The sequence below is a fragment of the Gekko japonicus genome, unplaced genomic scaffold (assembly GCF_001447785.1).
Source record: "Gekko japonicus isolate JY-2015 unplaced genomic scaffold, Gekko_japonicus_V1.1 scaffold366, whole genome shotgun sequence".
Taxonomy (NCBI): domain Eukaryota; kingdom Metazoa; phylum Chordata; class Lepidosauria; order Squamata; family Gekkonidae; genus Gekko; species Gekko japonicus.
The window spans coordinates 382,179-405,078 of record NW_015159721.1 but is presented as its reverse complement, the minus strand read 5'-3'; the positions used below and the strand labels follow the sequence as shown (position 1 = coordinate 405,078).

Sequence of the window (22,900 nt, the reverse complement as noted above, 5' to 3'; positions counted from 1 at the left end):
TGGGTTGCGCTGTACGTGCACCACAAGGAAACGGGCTTCTGAAATTTTATCCAAGCCTCTGTATTTCTTATGCCATTTTGGTTGCAATGATGCCAAAACTTTTATTCACACAGCACACTAAGGAAGCAAACTTGATGTAACATATATTCTTTTAAATGTATTTTCAGAAATAAATATGTGTTCTCTGACTGTAGATGGTTGGCATAGGTTGTGGGGCTGATGTTTAAATTCTGTTTAATGGTTGGCAGAGGTTGTGGGACTGGTATTAAAATTCTGTATGATGGATTCTGTGACTGATCTTGGGCAAGACATTTTTTGCTGTGTTTCCCAGCTGTAAAATGGGACTGATTGCCTCTAAATTATATAAATGCTGCGTAGTGGATATATGTGTATTGTATGTATTGTATGTATTTGTAGGATGTCAAACACATGCTTAAGCTGAGGCTGCAGTGGGGATGTAAAGCATGAAGCTCCTTGAAGCTAATCAACAAGGTTGCCCCTGAGTGAGCACTTTGGGGTGAAAACTGGCCCTGTTTACCATGGAGCTGGGTGACCTGCAGAGGGCTGGGAGATGCCTAGAAGGATGGTGGTAAACAAACTCATACCGAGTCTGATAGATTACTTTATAGACCCCATTGGAAGAGTTATGAAGCGGCAGTGATGGTGACAAAGAAATATTACTACTTTATTACTGTAGCTTCAGCTAGTTCACAGCCTGTGGATGATCTCCACAGGCAACTGGATCAAGGTGGGTCAGCACTGCTGTTATTGTTAGACCTTACAGCAACATTCAACATGGTCGACCATGGCCTGTTGACCCACCGCCTCGCCAACATAGGAGTTTGTGTGGTCAGGGACAGAGGGTAGTACTAGGAGGGAGGGTGTCAACTATCTATCTACCCCTTAATATGTGGGGTTCCTCAGGGGGCAGTCCTGTCCCCAATGTTGTTTAACATCTATATACGTTCCTTTGCCCAGTTGGCATGGAGTTTTGGGCTGGGATGTCACCAGTATGCCGTTGACACCCAGCTGTATCTGTTGATGGGTGGCCGCCTACACACCACCCCAAGCTGGCATTTTACAAGCTGTGCCAGGCAAGGCAAATGGCCCCTTTCCTGTCTCCCCCTGACCTGGCCACAGTAATCCATACAAAGGTCACCTCCAGATCGGGTTAATGTAACTCGCTCTACACTTTCCTGCCATTGAGACTGATCTGGAAATTCCATCTGCTCCAGAATGCGGTGGCGTGGGTCCTGACAGTTTACAATGCAAATTGTAAACTGTTTTGGTGTCAATTGATGTTGTTTTTCAATTTTAAATTGTACAATATTATGTTGTTAACTGCCCTGAGCTCTGTGAACTCAGAGAAGGGTGGTATATAAATTGAAATTATAAATAAATAAAATAAGATAAATCATCCCAATTGTTCAAGGTAGCTTAGCCCTTATTGTCTCAGGAAGAAACAGTTAGCTGTGATACTTTTGCTAGGGTTTTTTGCTGATAAAATATTGAGAATACACCTTGATCTGGATGTCAGTTGTAACATAGGTACACCAGAAGAAAGGTCTAATACACACCTGGTTTATTTATGGGTCATTTCGACCCAGTTTCCATGATGGATGTCGATAAACTCCTAGGACTGCTAAAATCATGTAAGGACCACATCAAAAAACCCTTAGCATCTATTATGTATCAGTCATTACCTTAGAGTACCTTCCCGTGGCCACTCAAAGAGGTGGTTATCCATCTGCTACTTAAAAAATCATCCCTAGAGAAAAAAATGATGTGGCCAGTTATCATCAGTTCCTAATCTGCCCTTTGTTGGGCAAAGTAATTGAGATAGGAGTAGCAGATCAACTCCAGGTCTTCTTGGATAACTCATCTTGGATAACACAGTTCTATCCCTCATGCAATCTCATACAATCTCTGTGTAAAGCTCTTAAGAAAAATCATTCATAGCTTTGGGGTGGCAATCATCTATGTGTGGATGATACGCAGCTCTCCTGGCAATGTGGTAGGGGTCCCGAATAACGGCCTGGCTGCTGTGTTATATTGGCTAAGAGTGAACAACTTGAAAGTACACCCTGAAAAGACAGAGGTAATTCTTGTTGGGAAGGTAAAGATGTTGAAGGACGTTGTGTTCCTCATGTTTCATGGAGTTCAGCTGACCCTTGCTGACTCAGTAAGCGTCAGGGTTATACTAGGCCAACGTTATTGCTGGAGAAGCAAGTTAATACAGCTGCAAAAAAGGCTTTCTTCCAGCTTATCTTAGCTTGTAACTTGGCCCCTTACCTTGATATGGCCACCTGGATCCACGCCACAGTGGCATCAAGACTAGACTACTATAATGCACCGTACATTGGTCTCCACTCAAAATCAACTCGGAAACTCCAATTGGCCCAGGTTGCTATGGCTTGGCTACTGTCATGAGCTAGATGGAGCACACATATTACTCCTATCCTGCAGTCACTCTACGGACTGCGCATTAGTTACCAGGCTCAATTTAAGGTATTGGCTGTCACATGTAAAGCCCTTCATGGCCTTGTATCCTTATATCTGCAAGATTGTTGTCCTGTTGTGTTCCGCCAAAACAGGGCTTTCTGCAGGTACTAATCTGCAAATGAGCAAAATCACCTTAGAAAATCACCCCCACCTTAGAAAACCAACATCAAGTTGACAGCCATGCACATAGCAGGCCAGGACAATGGAAATAGTGGACGACAAAATAGCAGACTAAGCAGAGATTCAGGATCCCTACATGAATGGTCCCTCCATAAACACTGGGTACTTAGATCCAGTCTTCAAGTTATGGGGCCACCCCAATGTAGACCTGTTGGCTTTGGCAGAGAATACAAAATGCCCAGTGTATGGCTCAAGGGTGGCCAGGGACAGCTAGGCCCTAGAGAATGCTTTCCGATTACAGTGGTCCCGACAGCCTTTCCCCTTTTCCCTCTACTGCACAAAGTTATAAAATTGAATGCATCTTACTAGCCCCCTTCTGTCTCAGAAGAACCTGGTTCCCAGCCTTGTGGAAGTTAGCCAGGGAGAGGCACAGAACCCTTCCAGGGACAGAGGATCTGCTGTCCATAGGTCCGATCCCACATCACAACATAAGATGCTCTGCACCTCACCACATGGTTAGTTCTGTAGATCAGTGGTCTGAAAGAATTGCTGAATTCTTAATATCACACAAACAATCTACAAGGAAGTTGCATGATGCCAAATAGCATCGTTTTGTGTCATGGGCTTCAGACAGATGTCTTAAGCCTGACAGTTGCTCAGTGGCAGAAATATTTGAGTATTTACTTTCTTTAAAGGATTTAGGCCTGTCTACACCCTCAATTAAGGTACACTTGGCTGCTATATCCATCTTCCACTTGGGGATAGATTCTGTACCTGTGCTTTATAATCTGTTATCAAAGAGGTTTCTCAAAGGTTTGTACAATTTGCATCCCCCAGTCATGCCACCTGTTCATCAATGGAGCTTATCTCTAGATAATTCTCGGCTCATTCATAAACCTTTCAAACCCTTAGCTACGTGTGATTTCTCTTTACTCTCTTTTAAGACTGCATTTTTGGTGGCAATTACATGCACACAGAGAGTAGGAGAACTGCTTTTCCCACAGCCACTTCCCTCCTGGAATCCACGTCGACCAAGTAGTGTTTCACAAACGTGGATGGTGAGGATCAAGCTGCTGCCTTACAGATCTCTCAAAAGTAAACGCTGCCTCAGTGCTGCAGAAGATGCTTGACCTCTCATTGAGTGAGCCTTTAGGGGGAAGAGGTAGTCCACCTTTGTCATGCTATAATTGCCATTCTAACTGCAGATGTCACCCATCTGGAAAGAGTCTGAGCTGACACAGCTCTCCCTTTTTTTAGGCTCTTTAAAGCAGATGAAAGGGTTGCTATCTTTTCTAAATGTGTCTGTACAATCTAAATAAAACAGTAACACTCCCCTCACATATAGCATGTGTTGTGCTTGCTCTGCTGTGGATTGTGGATCTGGAAAAAACACAGGTAATACAATGTCCTGGGACATATGGAATTCCGAAACAACCTTGGGAAGGAAGTCTAAACTAGGATGTAGCATAGCTTTATCCCTATTGAAACCTGGTAAAGGGAGGTTCACATCTCAGGGAACACAGTTCTGCAGTCATCATTCCGATAATCAGCCCACGTCCACCTCCTTGGTAAGTGAGCTTGCTACTCTCCCATGTAGGACTGCACAGAAGACAAGAAGATGAAAACATGGCTGCGCTTACCTGTAACTTATGTTCAGTCTTCTGTGCAGGCACACATCCCTCCATTCTTTCCCCGCTGTGGGCTGCACTGCCTGCTCTGTTCTGTGCTCCACGGTGGTGAAGGAAGAACTGAGGGAAGAGTGTTCCCCCTCTCTCGTGACCATTTGGGCAGGGAAAGGGCTCCAGCTCTGATGGAGGGGAGGGGGAGCACTCATTAATTAGAGTTCTCTGGAAGCTGTGGAGTTTCCTTTCTGTGGCAGGCCTGCAGCGAGGCAGTCCCATGTGTGCCTGCACAGAAGACATTTGATGAATGTTACGGTTACAGGTAAGTGCATCCATGTTTTCCTCCCAACCCACAGGGCTGCCGCTGAAGAGATAGCATTGGTGGGCCTGTTGGTGGCCATATCAGCAACAGTTAGTGTTCCTCTCCCTCCCTCCACCCATGGCACTGCCGCTTGACAATAAGTGAAGACAGGGCTAGCGGTGGTGAGTCCTTTCCTTACCCACCTGCAGCACCTCCACTGACGCTCTGACACACATGCATGAGTGGCATTTTTGCACAAGTACAGACAAAAGTTCTCTATTTTGAGGTTTTGCAGCACCCCCGCCTTTTAATTAAGTTTCAGATTTTTCTGCAAGCCTTTTTTTGGGGGGGTCCCCATGAGTTTGCAGGAAAATCTTCCTTCTGTGTAAGTGTCTCCAGTCCATATATTTCAGTATCCACAGAGCGGGACAAACTTGAATATAAGATACAGTACTTTTCACACTGTACGTTGTAGAAATTCCTGTGCCAATTTGTTTTGATAAATAAGAACACAACATGTCCCTGTAAAAAGAGGGAGAGGGTGCGGTATGACCATTAATGTCAGACTAGGATCTGGGAGGCCTGGGTTCAGATCCCCTCTCTGCCATGAAGCTCACGCTCGCTAAGTCTAACCTACCTCACAGGATTGTTGTGGTGGTAAAATGGAGGACAGGAGAACAATGTATACCACCCCGAGATCCTTGGAGGAATGGTAGGATAAAAAGAATTAAATTAACTTAAATAGATGACACCTCCGTTAAATAATGAATGGCGGTTTCTGTGAATTAGATTAAAAATATAGGAATATAGACTTGACACCAGCAATACGTGTTGTCTAGTGCGTAGTATAGCCTGTCTCTTAAAAATGGGACATGCTTGTCCTTTTCTGAATCCCATTTCCGTTATGTAAGTTGGATGGATTCCAACAATGTAAACAAGCCCAGCTTTCTTTATTGCGTGGCTTGTGGACTCAAAGAGTCAGTGATTGCACTGAAAGCTGATGTAGCTTGCTGTCTAAAATAATTTGTGTTGTTTCCCCTCCCAAACTAAAGTCCCCACTGTAAACAGCATAGGGTACTCCATTATTAACACATCGACTTGAGTATCTGCTCATTGACTGACAGCATAGGAGCCAGGGTGTGATCTTACAGGTTTTATTGTGTCAAAGAGTGATTGTGATGGCAGGAAGGGCTGTTGTTGATGCACAGGTTCCGCATTAGTGTCACTGCTAATCCATCAGTTTGTAGGCTGCAGAGCATTTCACACAAAAAAAATTGTTTTGAATTCAGGTGAAGTGGATTTAAAAGAATGGAGTTAGTTTAAGGGGAATTTAGCATAATTGCAAACACAAGGTTCATTCGGTTTTTAAGAAACAAAATGGAATATAAAATGTGTGTTGTTTAAAAAAAATTATGATAGGACTGTGATTGGGAGAAGGCCTGGAGTTCGGAATCCTTTAGGAGATTCACAACAGATAGGTGCTAAGCCCAAACATACATTATCAACAGGAGAGTCACAATAGTGTAATTGATCAATGATGACTTCTAGCTCCATAAAGATATTTACAGTTCATCCTAAACAGAACTACACTGTTCTAAATCCATTGAAGTCAATGGGGTAGAACAGGGTAACTTTCTTTAGGATTGCATTGTAAGTAGCATATGTTTACCTGATTTTAGGTGTATTCCTTTAAAGACCTTGGTAAATGTCTACATATATCTTTGTTGCGGGAGCGTGAGTGTAGGGTTCCAAGGCCTGCCGTTAGGCTAGTCAGCACCCTTATGGACTTTCCAGCCTCCCAGCCTTACCAGCTCTTTGCTGTAGTTCTTGCTGCTCTGTCCCTTATAGTAACCACACTGCACAGTCCAGTGGTACACTATGTACAAGGGTTTTATTCACAGAATATACAATCAAACTGCTTCGCCAGACACGCTATTTCTCAGAAGAGAACATTCATGGCTTCTGTACAAGACTTATATACATCAGTCCACCAATCAGCTGCAAGCTGAGTCATGGTGACTGCACACTGTTCAGTGCCAGCTATAACCGGTCAGAACCAGGCTTATCTCACCACCTGCTGACAGGTAGCTGTCAGTTTACTGTCAGGTAGATCATACTGATCTTCCTACTGGAGATTAATATTACAACAATCTTGACGGCAGCCACTACATGCTGCCAAATCCAGAACTTGCCTCCTTTACGCCTCCCACCCCAAGGCCTTCATTCTCTTACTGTACCAAGGAAAATCCATAATGGCCGTATTAAAAAAATAGGCCCCTGTTGTTGATAAAGTGTTGGGGTGGGTTGTGAGAGTCCCAGGGTCAAATTGTTGCTTCGCCATTTAGCTCACTAATGACCCGCAGACAAATCTCTCAACAGAGCCTTCCCTGTGGCGTGGTGGTTAGGATAAATGTAATTTGTATAATGTAGCAATCCCTCTTAAAAGTATTACAGTAATATCACCAGAATTTTCTCTGTATCTCTTGCAGGCTAGGTATGTCCATTTCTAGTGTGGAACTCTTTATGATGCTACTGCTTTATTGCTTTTCCATATTACCATCTCCTTTTTTTAAGCTTTAAATGTTATTGAAAAGTTAGATGTAGAACATTTATATTAGCGAGTATAATGGCCCCGGTCAGACACTATTGCTTTGAAGAACTAATGCATGAGATCTGGGGAACTGTAGTGAAGAATGTGAACAGTGAACTCTGGAGTCTCCTGTTTAAATCTGAATGTAGCCATAAACTCTCTTGGGCTGATTTAGACAAGCCCATTGTTCTGATACTTGGACAATAATATTTAGAACAAAAATGTTGATCAGATTCTAAGGATAACTGAGTGGAAGCATATGAAATTTTTTGAATACTCAAAAAAACCAAAAACATTATACAGATGCGAAGTGTTGTTGCTTTAATGTTCTTTTTTCCTCAGCTCTTCAGCAATATCGGTGGGGGAGAAAGTTTGTCCTTGTTTGAAAAAGGTCTTCGAACACCACACAAACAAGAGACACACACCATGGAAGCTACAAAGCTTGTGGAGCACAGTTTGAAGCAAGCATTGACAAAACTTGTGATTCATCTCTTTGGTGATGGTAAGTGCCTGGCAGGCCAACCCTTCAGTCCAGCATAATGAAGGTACAATCCTGCGCAATCCCAGCAGTGAAGCAGGAAGCTCAGTAATTGCAGCAGAAACAAGGGCTAGCACAGTAGCTCTGACGACAGCATCTGAAAACTCCACTGCCACCTACCAGGCAGGATAGTACTCACGGGCCAAGCCCATGCATAGAAAGCACCAATCAACATGTGGTGCCACCAGGAATGCCATAACAGTGTCACAGAACTCAGACCAGACTTCAAAACAAATCAAAACAAATTTATGAATGTGGTTCGTGACCAGCACAAGATCAGTTACAGCAATGAAGTCCAGACTCTTTCTTACACATACTTCACAAGCATCCTCGTAAGAAGAGCCAAGAGCACCTCTCCTAGCACAGACTAGTGTAGTAGGTAGGTGGCCAGAAACTTGCAGCCCTAAGCTCTAGGGCAGGGGAACAGAGGCAAAAGTTGGGATGGGTCTGAGATAGTCAATCTTTTTATTTATTTAATTTATTTATGTTACATGTAGTACACCTTTCTCACAGGGACTCCAGGCAGATTACACACAGCGAGTCAGCACAATGGACAAAATGGGACAATCAGTAACTGATGAATTAGGACTGTGGGAGTCTGGAACCAACCAGAAAGAACTGAAGCATAGCAGAAATATTCACATGAAACATTAAGCAGTTCAGAAATTACATAAATAGGATCTTACCTACAGTAGGCTATACACAGCGGGATAGACCACAATCCCTAATAATTTATCCAAGGAAGTTTTAAAATCATTTTGTACAGGGCAGCCATATTACCTGCACAGAGAAGTCCTCTTGAATAGTTTGGTTTTGCATTGTTTGAGGAAGGCCAGGAGAGGGGGAGCTTTCCCGACGTCCTTGGGCAAACTTCCACAAGATGGGAGTCGCAACAGAGAAAGCAAATGCGTGGGTAGTTGTCGATTTCGCCCATTTGCAGGTTGCCGACTGCAGAAGCCCCTCCTGACTTGAGCAAGGTTGTCAATGTTAACGCTATTCTATTAGTGTTAAGCACAATAAGAGTCAGTGTGGGACAGTCCTCGGGATGCTGGACTAGAGTCTGCGAAACCCAGCTTTGAACATTCCCTCTGCCACGGAAGCTTGCTAGCTGACCTGGTTGGGCCAGTTGCACATTCTCGACTGAACCTACCTTGACAGGGTGGTTGTGACGATAAAATGGAGGAGGGGAGAACAGTGTTCTAAGCTCTTTTGGGTCCCCAGTGGGGAGAAAGGTGAGGTATAAAGGAAGTAAATTAAATAAATGTACGTTATGAATTAATTGTTTAGCGATCTGTGCCCTCTTTTCTCCCCATGGGGACCCTAAGAGGCTTGCCACATAACCCCCCTCATCCTCAGAGTCCTGTGTGGAGAGAGTGACGGGCACGCTGCCAGGGCAGAGTGGGAATCCCAGCTGGAGTCTCTCTGGCACTCTAATCCCTCTACCACGCTGGCTTTCCCTATATTGAGATAATGCAATACTTAGCTGTGCACAGCATAAATTGCTATTACAGGCAATTGCTGTTATCTTCAGTGGCTTTTGAAACATATTTGACTGATTTGTGCCATTGGTAGCCACAATATCTAAGTGGAGTCCCCCACCACTGCTAAACGCTCTATCTCTGAGTACCAAACATTGGATTGGACTTCACTCCATTCCACACCTCAAACTCCCCCCCCCCCCGCAAGGCAGTTGGAATGTCAGTTGCATATGGAATCTGCTGTATTCTGGTGGTGTGCAGGTCCCAGGTTCATGTTTTAAAAGCAGACTGACACTGTTTGCCCAAAGCCAGAGCACTCTCCCAGAGCCTCTTTCTAGATCTCGTTGTATTTATTTCCACAACGGGCCTTATTTCTAGTATTGAGATAATGCAATACTTAGCTGTGCACAGCATAAATTGCTATTACAGGCAATTGCTGTCATCTTCAGTGGCTTTTGAAACATATTAGACTGATTTATGCCATTGGTAGCTACAATATCTAAATGGAGTCCCCACCACTGCTAGACGCTCTATCTCTGAGTACCAAACATTGGGGACCGACAGTAGAGGATGGCCAAATCATTACCCTTGCTTTGTTTCTCAGCTTCTACAGGTTGAAGAATGCTGGACTAGATTAATATTCTTCCAGTCCTTCAAGGCTGGTTCTCAAAATTATTTTCTAGCGAGAACTCTTGCCTTCAGAGATGACACAGTTATCTATCACGGAACTACAGGCTAGCATGAGAACTCATGCAAGATGTTGGCAAGTTTCAGAGCTGTTGAAGGGGAATATTTTTAGCAGAAGATCTAACAGATAACATTGCAATTAAAACTCCCACACAAACATTGTTTTTAACAGAACTTCTTTTTCCTGTTGAGAATTTTCATGTGTAGTGTCTGTGAATGCTGTTTTTGTACAGTCAGCTTCATTTGCCATGCTTCCTTGCTCTTGGTCCTTGATACGTGGCATTTTATGACCCCTGAATGTGAGCTGAAGGTCATGTTGAGTTGTAGATGGAACATATTGATACAAATATCCACTGCTACTTTTATGTTTATAAATATTTGGGGAGAGGGGATTCTGAATTTGTTGGAGATGGCTGATGAAGATCTTCCAGATACTTTGAGCCATGTTGTATCATTTTCAAGTGCTGCATCTCATTTGGTAAATCTCCTGTCCCTCTCTGCCCTGGAGCCTGCATCTAGAAAAAAAGATCTTCCTGCACTTGAGCAATATGATCACTACAGTGTGCCTCGGTCTGGCTGCTCTATTCTGACCAGCCATTCCAACTATTTATTTCATGTACAACCACACATTACAGGAATCAAACCTGGATGTAACCAGAGAATGGATAGCTGTGGCCAAGTCACTTTTCCCCAGAAGGGGGCGCAGCTGACACACCAGCTGGACTTGGTGGAAGGCATATTCACGCAATGGATGCCACTTGAACATTCATTTACTAATCTAGATCTAGAGACTCCCTTACACTCAAGACCTGATCTTTCAAGGGAAATGCCACCGCATCCTAAACCGGCTGAATACCATCACCATGGTATGAGGGGGCAGTTACGAGATGCATGTCTAAGAATTCCTAGTTCCACCTAGATTAGGTGAAAAGAAGAAGCCTCATCGGATGTCATCCGTTTGCTCATTTATTTGTTTGTTTCTGTATTTACATTATTTACAGTCTGCCTTTCTCAGTTGAACTGAAAGCGGATTACACGGGGTGAGTCAATACAAAGAACAAGAAGGGAAATTCAATAAAAATGAAATAAGATTTGGGTTGCAGAACCAGCCAGGAGTCTAAAAAAGAGAACCGAAGCAAAGCATAAATGTTAACGTGATGAATTAAATGATGGAAAATCATACAGACCACAGTCCCCAATAATGTATCCAAGCAACTTTTGTACAGTGCAGCCCTATCGCCTGCATAGAAAAGCCCTCTTGAATAATTCAGTTTAGCATAGTTTGTGAAAAGCCAGGAGAGTGGAAGCCTTCCTGACCTCCTCAGGCAGGCCATTCCACAAGGCGGGGGCCACAACAGAGGAGGCTGTTGTTGATCTTATCCATTTGCAGTTTGGCATCTGCAGACGTTCCTGCTCGGATGAGTGAAGCTGTCATAGCAGAGCGTAGGGGGAGGGGCAGTCTTGCAGATGTGAGGGTCCAAGGCCACGAGGGGCTGACTGTATAATAGCAAATACTTTAAACTGATCCCTCACCTCAGATCTCAAGCCAACCTCTTCTAGTAAAGGTAAAGGTTCCCTTGCTCGAAAGCCAGTTGAGTCCGACTCTAGGGTTGCGGTGCTCATCTCCGTTTCAAAGCCGAAGAGCCAGCGCTGTCCGAAGACATTTCCATGGTCATGTGACTGGCATGACTAAACACCAAGGCGCACAGAACGCTGTTACCTTCCCACCGAAGTGGTACCTATTTATCTACTTGCAATTTCTTGCTTTCGAACTGCTAGGTTGGCAGGAGCTGGAACTAGAGACGGGAGCTCACTCCGTCATGCGGCACACTCGGGTCTCGAACTGCTGAACTGCTGACCTTCCACAGCCTGCAGTTCAGCGTCTTAACCACTTGAGCCACCACAGCTCCTCAACCTCTTCTAGTCCGGTAGTAGTTAAATAGCATAAGGGGCAAAATGAGACTTTTGGCACGGTGCACAGCACTAGCTGCCCCCCCCCCCATTGATCAGTCCAGTAGGATCAGATTTCACGTCACCACGTTCATGTCACCTGCTGTTTCTTGACCCCATTAAATTTCTTCATGTGATGCCATGCAGTTTCCTCATTCTCCTTACAAATTCTTTCCCTGGCAAACGTTTTCCCTGTACTGAGATAACCAGCCCGGTTTGGCTGCAAGTGCTTTATTTCCTCCTCCTTGGCTTAGTTCCCAGCGTGTGTTGCCGTTTTCCTGTAATCCAGCCTTTCTATTCCTTGCCCCTGATTTTACACACTTGTTCATCTGGGTAAAGACGACACTTTGAATTGAACATTGCTTAGCTTTACCTTTGGCATGAGGCCTCAGGACTTCGCTCTGTTGATCAGACCTTCTATTTACCCAACCTCTGGTGGATGTGTGTGTGTTTAAAAAAATGTCCTGTGCCAGTTGGTTAATGGAGCTTGTTCTGTATATATTAGAAATATATCAGTACTTTATATATAGTGTTTATTCATTATACAGCTCTATAAAATATTCATACAGCGGCAAAAATCAGAAGAGAATAGCTTTGTGTTTAAAGCGGATTGCACTAATAGTGCAAAAAAAAATCTGTGGAGGCTGATTTGTCAAAAGAAGTCATTAAGGTAATAGTGGGGGGGGGAATAGAATTGTAAAATAATAATAATAAAAAGATTTTGCTATATATCTGGGGAGCTGTTAGTCATTTCCAGTTACCGAGCATAACAAAACTACCGGCTTTGCCCCATGATCTTGGCTCATTTTCCTTCTATGCCAGGTGGTTACTAGAGTTTGACAAGTGATTGATTTGGTTTTAAAGGGTGCCTGAATTGCACAAAGGTTTTTCATATTAGAAAAGACATGGCTATTCCCCCCACACACACACACCAAGTTCTAAGACTTATTGCCTCACAGGCACACAAAAAAAGTATTGTAAATTGGTTAGTTTGTTATTTATTTTCCGTGGATTGCTGCAGTAATTGATGTCATTAACTGAAGGGCAAGTTTTACTTAGGGTGGGAGAACTAAGCTTTTTAATCAGTTAATCTTTTTTTCTTTTTTGCCTTACCTCTTTTGTTTGTCAATAGGGCTTGAGATTAGATGGGTGGACTGCTACTTCCCATTTACTCACCCTTCCTTCGAGATGGAGATCAACTTCCAGGGAGAGTGGATGGAGGTCTTAGGCTGCGGGGTCATGGAGCAGCAGCTAGTTAACTCAGGTATGAAAGCTCTTTCGCTTCATTGACATCTCTATTAGCAAAGACTTTCACCGCAATCAGTTCCACGGTCCGGCACGTTGCATCTGCTTTCAGCGCACACTTGCATCCACCCACAGACCCACATTAGTAACGGCGACTGCTGACAACTTAAAGACAGAGAGCAGACAGTTCGTGCTGCACTGTTAAGGTATCATGTTTAATTGGTAAACCAGAAGCTTAACGCCTTAAGGACCACTTATGGAGTGTTCAGTAGGAGGACTCTTGATTTTGTTTTGAAAGCTGAATAATTTACACGTCACGCCATCTACCCACCCAAGGTACCGTTATCCCTGTGCGTAACGCAGAGTTGCGGAATGGCCCCACGCTATATATTAGGTTTTGATTTAAGCAAAGACTGAACATCAGATGCCCGACTTGGAGATGGATTTCAGTGTAAGGGCCTCAGTTTACAATTCTCCTTCACACAGAGATTGAATTTTTAAAAAGGATACTTAGAAGAAGAAGAGAAGAGATTGGATTTATACCCTGCCCTTCACTACCTGTGAGGTAGGTGGGGCTGAGAGAGCTCTTGACAGAAACTGCTCTTTTTCAAGGACAGTTCTTGTCAGAACTATGGCTTGCCCAAGGTTATCCAGCCAGGTGCAAGTGGAGGAGTGGGGAATCAAACCCGGTTCTGCCAGATCAGAGTCCGCGCACTTAAACACGACACCAAACACTACACCAATCAAGAGTAGCTGGCCATGATAGCTAGGATCGGAAGCTCCAAGGTGAAAAACAGTGTACTCTTGATTGTCATGGGCTGCCTGCAAACATCAGGGAGTGGTGATCTTCACGTCACACTGCTCATCAGCTTTTCAGGGGAACCTGGATGGCCACTGTCAAAAGGCTGAGTACTGGGTTACATGGATTTCTGCATCTGGTCTAGAGTGGTATATCTTATTGGATCCACTCAGCTTTTCCACTGGTGAGAAAGGGAAGAACAGGTCCCCTTCGATTGCCAAAGAAAGTTATGTTATGATCATGCAGAACAACAATGCGGAATATGGAGTGGTGAGATTGAGCGAAAAAGCTGGTTGGATCCAACTCTAGTGCCGCGAGGGCTACAGCATATTCCTTTCTAACCAGCAGTGTTGTATAGTGATAGGCAAACTCTTCCTGGCTCAATCTGGAATTGGCAGCTATTCTTACCCCCCCACACTCCAAAATTGGAAAAAAGCTTGACCTCCCCAGCACAGTTCCAAAATTTAGGCATCCCATCAAAAGCATAATGGAGTTTCTGAATGTCCCTCCTGCTGGAGTCCTCAAGCTCCCTTATCTATCAGCAGTGGCAGAGAATGAGTTCTCTTTCTCACCCCTTCCATCACCCCTTTTTGGTGCCTCAAACTCTGTGACTGCTGGGTTATATGCACTGTAACCCCCCCCCCCTGTAGTTTTTCCAGGAACTAAATGTCTTGGCATAAAGCATTTTAGCATATGGTGTTACCAGGATGTTAGATGCTCATATTATGGATATTGGGTGTCCTGGGAAAACCTGTTTTGCTGGGGTCCCTGATGCAGGGCTGAAGAAACTAGAGGGGGGAAGGGGCAGAAACAATCTGCCTCCATTCCCAAAGACTGGAAGGTAGCCATATAACCCCCCCCATCTTCAAAAAAGGTTCCAGAGGAGATCCAGGAAATTACAGCCCAGCCAGTCTAATATTGATACTGGGTAAGTTGCTGGAGTCCATTATTAAAGATAGAATTAATAGGCACATTGATGAACAAAAGATATTGAGGAAGAATCAGCATGGATTCTGTAAGGGAAGATCTTGTCTCACTAACCTTTTAGAGTTCTTTGAGGGGGTGAATGAACATGTGGACAAGGGTGATCCAGCAGATGTTATTTACCTAGACTTCCAGAAAACTTTTGATAAAGTTCCTAATCAAAGGCTCAGCAGTCATGGGATAAGAAGACAAGTCCTCTTGTGGATTAAAAACTGGTTTGTTAACAGGAAAGAGAGAGTGAGTATAAATGGGCAGTTTTCATAGTGGAAGAAGGTAAGCAGTGGGGTATCGCAGGGCTTGGTACTAGGTCCAGTGTTTTTTAACTCATTAATGATTTGGAGTTGGGAATAAGCAGTGAAGTGGCCAAGTTTGCAGATGACACTGTTGTTCAGGGTCGTGAAAACCAGGGAGGACTGTGAGGCGCTCCAGTGGGATCTGCTGAGGCTGGGTGAGTCGGCGTCAGTGTGGCAAATGAGGTTCAGTGTGGGCAAGTACAAAGTAATGCTCATTGGAGCCAAAAATCCTAGCTATAAAGTGGCAGCAGCTACAAGCATAGACAGCTTCAAGAAGGGATTGGATAAACATATGGAGCAGAGGTCCATAAGTGCTATTCTGAAAATGTCGAAACAGTGTGTGACTGCAATAAAAAAGGCCAACGCTATGCCGTGGGTTATTAGGAAGGGGATTGAAAACAAATCAGCCAGTGTCATCATACTAATGTATAAATCTATGATGTGGCCTCACTTGGAATATTGTGTACAGTTCTGGTCACTGCACCTCAAGAAAGATATTATAACATTGGAAAAGATGCAGAAAAGGGCAACTAAAATGGTTAAGGGGATGGAACACCTTCCCTATAAAGAAAGGTTAAAGAAGTTAGGGCTCTTTAGCTTGGAGAAATGATGACTGAGGGGTGACATGATAGAGGTTTACAAAATTTATGGATGGGATAGCAAAGGTAGAGAAAGAAGTACTCATAGGCACTCAATGAAATTAATGCACAGTAAACTCAGAACAGATAAAAAGAAGTACTTCTGCACCATAGGAGTAATTAACATGTGGAAGTCACTGTCACAAGAAGTGGCAGCAGCTACAAGCATAGACAACTTCAAGAAGGGATTGGATAAACATATGGAGCAGAGGTCCATAAGTGCTATTAACCACAAGGTGTAAACGGAACACTATGTCTGTGGCAGTGATGCTCTGTATTCTTGGTGCTTCGGGGATGTGGGAGGGCTTCTGGAGTTCTGGCCCTGCTGGTGGACCTCCTAATGGCACCTGGGTTTTGGCAACTGGGTGTAACACCTCGATGTGTGACACAGAGTGTTGGACTGGATGGGCCATTGACCTGATCCAACATGGCTTCTCTTATGTTCATATGTTCTTAATCCTTTTCCATTTCCTCTTTACTGTTTCCAGCTCAGACTTTAATTTGACTTAGGAAGAGCTCTCAGCATCATAATGCTTGCCCCAGATTGGTGGTGAGCATTGGCAGATGCCAAAGTAATTGCATACTGAAGTAATTACAAACAAACTCTGATAGTAATCATGTTGCATTGGTTGCATTGCAGGTTGTAGAAGTGCTACAATTCCCTCCCAGAGCCTTTGCAGTTAACATTAAATGGAAGGAACAGAACTGGAGGGAAGAAATTATTAACTGATTTTGGAAGAATGGGGAACACAGCGATCCTGGAGGCTCTGAGCCAAACTTGCTGTGCTCATGGAACAGCCAACCATTCCCTGCCTACTCACTGTGCCCCCCCCCATGTTGCTTTGCACTTTATCCATGAGGGGCCCCCAATCCTCACCAGAAGTGTTTGAGATGTGCAGGAGGGGCTGCTGGAGGAAGGGAGAAGTGTGAAAAATCCCACTGCTCAGTCTCCTCATCACATAACTGTATTAGGCCCAAATCAGATATTTAAAGGGGTACATGATATAGTCCTGTACATATTGAATGTACACAGAGGGATTCTTTGTAAAAGTATTGCTTCTCTAAACCTTCCTGCATGTGGAACTCTTCTGCTTTGGATGTGTAGTCATCTCATGTGCAAACAAAAGATTCTGATGTGAGGGCACTTTAAAAACAATTCTCCCCATGAGTTCTGAGGGTGAAGCAGTTGCACGGAGGCCTTACGTTGTGTCACTGTGTTTTTGAAAGCTTACAGTTGATGCAGAAATTGGTGGGGAGACGGAAGGTATTTAGGAGGTGGTATATAACAGGGAAGTGGGACAATAATCTAATTGCTTCAGAATATTTTGTTAAAGAACAGTTTTTCAAACTGCTAATTTTATTCTATAGGAATTTACTGAATTACAGAATGGCAGCCAATAATACAGCAGTAATTTGTGGTATCCCCTCCTCCCTGAGTCATCTTCAGGTGTAATGGAACATGGGAAGAGTGGTGGGGATGTCTCATTGTTCTGGGCTTTGGCACAAGGAGAAGCAGCTATTTCCTTTCACACTGCTTCTGCCTGCTCCAAAGCGATAGTATAAGGCTGCGGTCACACGGAGCATTAGCCACGCTACAGAGACGGAAGATAGGCGGATTTTCCGGGCACAATCAAACCGCAACATTTGGGAAGTGTAGAGCTCCCATGGCGAACCCGAGGCTTCCCGCCAAAGATGCACCATAAGAAACTAGTACCTCCGAGGTACTAGTTTCCGGAAACCGCGGGGCAATGGCGGGCGTCTGATCACATTTCCGGTGGTAGCTCGTGGTATCCGGCGCCCGCCCATGCCCCATTGTGAAAAGGGTTTTTTCCCCCAAGTCTCCATGGGATGCGCACAAGCACCCAACAGCGCATGCGCACACTTCGGTTAAAAAAAAAAACAACCCCCGCACCGCCGCTTCTTTGCCGCGCTGCAGGATTGACGTATGATTGGCACCTCCCCTCTGAACCACCGGACGTCGGCGGAACATTTGATCCGGCGGCCGTGCAGTAGTTCGCTCCGGGGCAAACAGCCATGCCTCCCCCCCCCGCGATATCCGGCCCGTGTGACCGGGGCCTAAGAAACCCTTGCTCTGACTTGGAAGAGTTTCTCGTGTTCCTTTGAACAGGAGCCCTCACCAGAGGGCTGGGGACATGTTCTGCTGGTGACTAGGTTTCTGGACGCTTGGGAACCAACCTCCCTCTCTTAGCAGATGACACCATGTCCCCAGCTCATTTTATGTTGCCTGGTCACGTCCACAGTGGGAGGATCAGCTAAATGCTAGTTGGACTTGCTGTCCTGTTTTGCAAACCCATGACAGGCCTGACACGGAAGATTCAAAGTTCATTCTGTGATATTTCCAACTCTCTTTTCCTGTAACCTTGGAGAAATGCTGTCCCTCAGAGTAGACTGCACCAGGCTAGACAGATCAAAAGGCCTGACTCAGTATAAAACAACTTCACATATTTATATCTTTTCAAGTTAAGTGCTTGACATCATGCAGTGTTTGGTTTAGACCTCAGCTTTACCGTTTTGGATTGTTCCCAGTGCTTGATTGGAGTGGACAAGGAAACAAAGAGCGGAAAAATGCAATCTCAGAAAATGCATGTCCCGAGAAGAAGGTGAAGAAATGATTTTGTTGTTGCTATTGTTGTGACCTTGACTTCAGCTTCCCCTTCTGAGATACGTGCTTGTAAATAAGCACTATCTTCACAGCATTCTGGGAACCGAGTACTCAGTTGTCATCAACTACTGATTAAAAAACTTATTTAGTAGGTTTAGAGCTGCCGACAGTGTGGAGAAAAAAAGTCCTGCCTCTTTAATTGAAGCTTAATGTGTGGATAGGGACAGGTGAAGTTTTCTGGGGCACGGAGGGAAATAAATCACCCAATGAATAACGTCCCATCAAGCCTCTAGTAAGGGAAGAGAACGCTTTTTCTCCAGATCGTTGGCAACCCTGATTGAGGTTGGTTAGAACTGGCACAGCATTTAGGAAGCTGTAAGAGAGAAAGTCATTATACATGCACAAAGACTTATAACAGAAATAGAACTTCTAAGACTTAAGAGGAATGTCAAACTTTTACGACCTATGAGAAGGTAATAATTGTTTAAAGAAAAGAATGAAGTTAGGAAACAGTTCCCTTGGAGAATGCCTTTTTAAACATGGTTGCCTTGTTATCTATATGCACGCAATAATAGAAATATGGTAGGATCTTTGGAGGTTAAATCAAAAAGACAAGATTCCCTCTCCCTAGTGAGTGAAACATCAGAGTTTAGTCGCATGTTCTTTATGATGAAGAGAGTTTGTACCTTGGAGGAAAACCTGAGGATATTTCAGGTTCCAGTGAAGTTGCCTCACTTCTTTTGAGGTTTTTGGTTTTGAACATTTAGACTCAAGTGAAGAATTTTGTTGTACCGTTTAATGCCTTATAGAATCTATGCTGGGGCCTCTCATCCTTTGTGTTCTTAAGATAATGCTGTACAGAAGAGCATTTTAACTGAGGAACCTTTCTTTGATTTATTGTGAAACCTTTCCTTGATTTTACTTACATTTGAATAGAAGCATGCGCTGAGCCAGTGAATAGTCAGGGAACAGCCAGAGCAAAAGTTTCAGTGGTGTCATTCACGCCTCCTTCTCATTCACTGGGCTTTTTCCTTGTTGGATTCCTTGGTTAAGAGTCTGTAACCTTTTGTGTCTGGCTTTACATATTGCCCTAGCACCATAACTCAGCCTCTTAGCTCTCCAGTGTCTGATGCTGAACTTCACAATACCTGTGGCATAAATCGATATTGAAGCTGGGGGCAGAGGCTGTGGACAGTTCTGACACTGAAGTAAAGCAGTCTATTCCTTCACTTGCCTCACTCATTTAGCTGTTTTACCATGCGATCCTAAGCAGAGTTACACCTCTTCAAGCCCAATTGATGTACAAGGTTGTAACTCTGTTTGAAGATGGAAAGTGCCATCAAGTCACAACTGACTTACGGCAACCCCGTGGGGTTTTCCAGGCAAGGGATGTTCAAAAGTGGTTCCCCATTGCCTGCCTCTGCATCATGATCCTGTTATTCCTTGGAGGTCTCCCATCCAAATACTAGCCAGGGCCGACCCTGCTAAGCCTTCAAGATCTGATGAGTTCGGGCTGTCCAGGTCAGGGCTTTAGAATTTCATTATTAGTCTTTTACATCAGTGAAGCCATCTTTTTCAGCTGATATGCCATAAGTCAATTCTAAAGTGGTATATGAGACTGCCACTTTAATGCACATATTCAGTATCCCCTGTCTTGGTCTCTGCCACATTGTGGGGGAAGACCTTGCCCCCTTTACTGTTGCTGCCACCACTTTGGGTAAAATCCAGCCCCCCCACCCCCACATGAGGGTTGCCCAAAGCTGGCCTCACAAGAATATCACTCAATCGCACACCAAGTCTCCTGGCAGGTGAGTAAGGAGTTGTCCGAATTCTCTCAAGTTATACTTCATTTCTACAAGGCACAAACTCAAGGGCAGAATCTATGTTCACCAAGTAAAATAAACAAAAGACAGTTGCTAACTAAAGTACTTACAATCCATGTGACATCTGATCTTTGGCAGTTGCAGGATGTCCCCGTCCCTGGTGCATCTGCAACCCTCTTTAGTATCATTCTCCTCTGTCGTCCTTCATGGCAAAACACACAGTGAAATGCACTCAACCACGGACCAAAGAGTTTCTCCTAAGAGTCTCTCTCTCTCCTCATAAAGAAAGGAACAGCTCCCCTTTTCAGACCTCACCTCAGATGTGCTTTGGGGCCTTCAGCCAATCTGAGTGCCAAGCCCTGGAGCTCCAGCCTGCCAAACCTGGGCCCTCCAATCAAGAAGTTTTAACACATCAAAGGGCAGGCGTGTTATCCCTCTCAGCTGGAAAAAGATGCTCCATCTGGCAAAGAGCACTGCTCCCCTTCTTCCCAGCCACCAAGGCACCTGGACCACTTTCCATCACCATAGTTCTCAAGGCATCTTCCCCCCCCACCTGCCCCTCATCTCATCATAGCCCCTTAGTGCACTTTTGTCTCTGGTCTAATGAACCAGGCAGTAGTGGAGTGTCAGGGGGGGGGGGCGGACAGGTTTTTGTGGAGAATGTGTCTATATATGCCACAAACCACTGATGCCTATGCTGCAGGTTGGTCTCTTTATTGAGCCAACCTTCTGAATGATTCTTGAAATGGTTTTCTATAGAAACAGGCAGTGTCTTTTCAAGTATTTTAAAACTTTGCTCCAGTTCAGCAGCCTGAATAGCCCAGCTTAGACCAAGCTTGTCAGAATTTAAATGCTAAGTGGAGATGGCCTTGGTTAGTACTTGGATAGGAGACCACCAAGGAAGACTGGGGCTGCTATGCAGAGGAAGGCAAGGGCAAACTCCCTCTGCTCTTCTCTTTCCCCAGTTTGGTGTAGTGGTTGAGTGCGCGGACTCTAATCTGAGAGAACCAGGTTTGATTCGCCGCCACACCGCCTCGATCCAGATGTCTCCGGAGATCGTCAGTCAGGGCGACCAAAGCCGTCTCGGTCCTGTGACCCGGGCGGAAGCCGGACTGGAAGGGATCTAAGACTGAAGCATCCTCCAGAAAGCACTGTAACTGTGACGCCACCGCCCTCTCTATAAATTTGCCCAAATAGGGAATTGGACCGATAGTTGGCCAATTCGGCCGGGTCCAGAGATGGTTTTTTTTAAGAGAGGACGGACCATCGCCTCCTTGAGCGCAGTCGGGAAACGCCCCTCAGAGTTGATGTGAGCCTGTTGTGACTTGACAGTACAAACATTCTTCTTCTACTTAAGTTCAGCTCAGCATGTCACGCTGAGTTTTAGAGGTGCTCTTAGCATCTCTGATGTTCATTGTGGCCTCAGAAACTAGACTTTGGGAGTGGTGGCTGGCTTATCTGCGTCAGACTGTGCTTCTGAGGCACTTGGAGTGCCCCACAGGAAAGCCTCCCTCCCAAGTTTGGGGGTTAGGATGAGAATGTTGATGGATTGTCCCTTTAGTCACACTGTGCAGTATGCTCAGGAGAGTGCTCAGATGGTAAGCAAATACTTCTGGTGAAGATAGTTGGAAACAGACCTAAGCACTGTTTCTTTGGACACAATTATTTCAAATGTCCTTATTTATAACTTCTTATTCAGTTTATTGTTTCTTTGGACACAATTATTTCAAAGGTCCTTATTTATAACTTCTTATTCAGTTTATTTGTACATTTTTTTTAAAAATTAAAACCTGAATATTCCATCCTGTTAGTTGACTAAAAGAGACACCTTTGAGGAAAATATAGGTCAAGAGAAGTGTGGGGTTTTACTTATATGCTCCCCAAAAGGTAAAGATAATGATTTAGAATTTTTAAGGAATCGGTATGCACAGGAGGGAACTGAGAGAGAGAAACCTGTTGAACGAACCAAAGGGGACAATGTAGAGGATTTCATGAGTGGCATATCTGTCAGCTCACAAGTTGCTTCTGGCAATACTGGAGCATACATAAGTGCTTGAGGTGTGTCTCATATGTTGATGACCACTGAGATTTAGTGGTTAACACAAGTCGTATACAGCCTACAGTCTTCCCTACATTAACTATTAATGGTAATAAAACGGCCCTCGGCTTTAATTGTGCACTCCAGTGTTAAGCAATTTTAAGATTGTCATGTCCAAACCTTCCATCACACGTAATAAGTAATTAACCAGCAGCTAATGGAAAAGGCTTGCTAATGTTACCTTGTAGGCATAATTTTCCTTGTTTAATTTATGAATCTGTTTCAAATCAGGTTTCAGAGATGTAGTCTTTTGATGCATATATCAACCAGCAGGGCGTGTTCTAATGAAGAGAGCATTTCGTGCTTCACATCCAGTACCTTAATTCATTTCAGATGGTGCCTGATGAATTGCACAGACGCGCAGGAGCATATAGCCCGATAACAAGCCCATTCCCCCGGTGCCAGGAGCAGGAGGGAAGCAATTATTCAATAATGCTGCAGGAATCTTTAAGCCAAATATTGTGGCACTCTGTTTTGACATGTGTGACCAGTCCATCTTTGTTGAATTTGGAAGTGTCTGTGCAGTTCAGTGCCACTGGCCAGTGATTGGAATGTGTCTGAAATCACTCAGACGGCAGTGAGCACAGATTCTACCCAGAGCATCTCAGT

At 44.3% G+C, this 22,900-nt stretch overlaps 1 protein-coding gene across 1 annotated transcript in view; it reads left to right on the top strand.

Annotated features, from left to right (window-relative positions):
• The window catches only part of FARS2 (phenylalanyl-tRNA synthetase 2, mitochondrial), a 265,280-nt gene that overhangs the window by 12,852 nt on the left and 229,528 nt on the right, over positions 1-22,900 (top strand). Inside the window, exons 2-3 of the mRNA XM_015421057.1 lie at positions 7,478-7,637; positions 12,921-13,052. Of these exons, the coding sequence (XP_015276543.1) occupies positions 7,478-7,637; positions 12,921-13,052 (292 nt within the window). The remainder of the gene's footprint in view (positions 1-7,477; positions 7,638-12,920; positions 13,053-22,900) is intronic.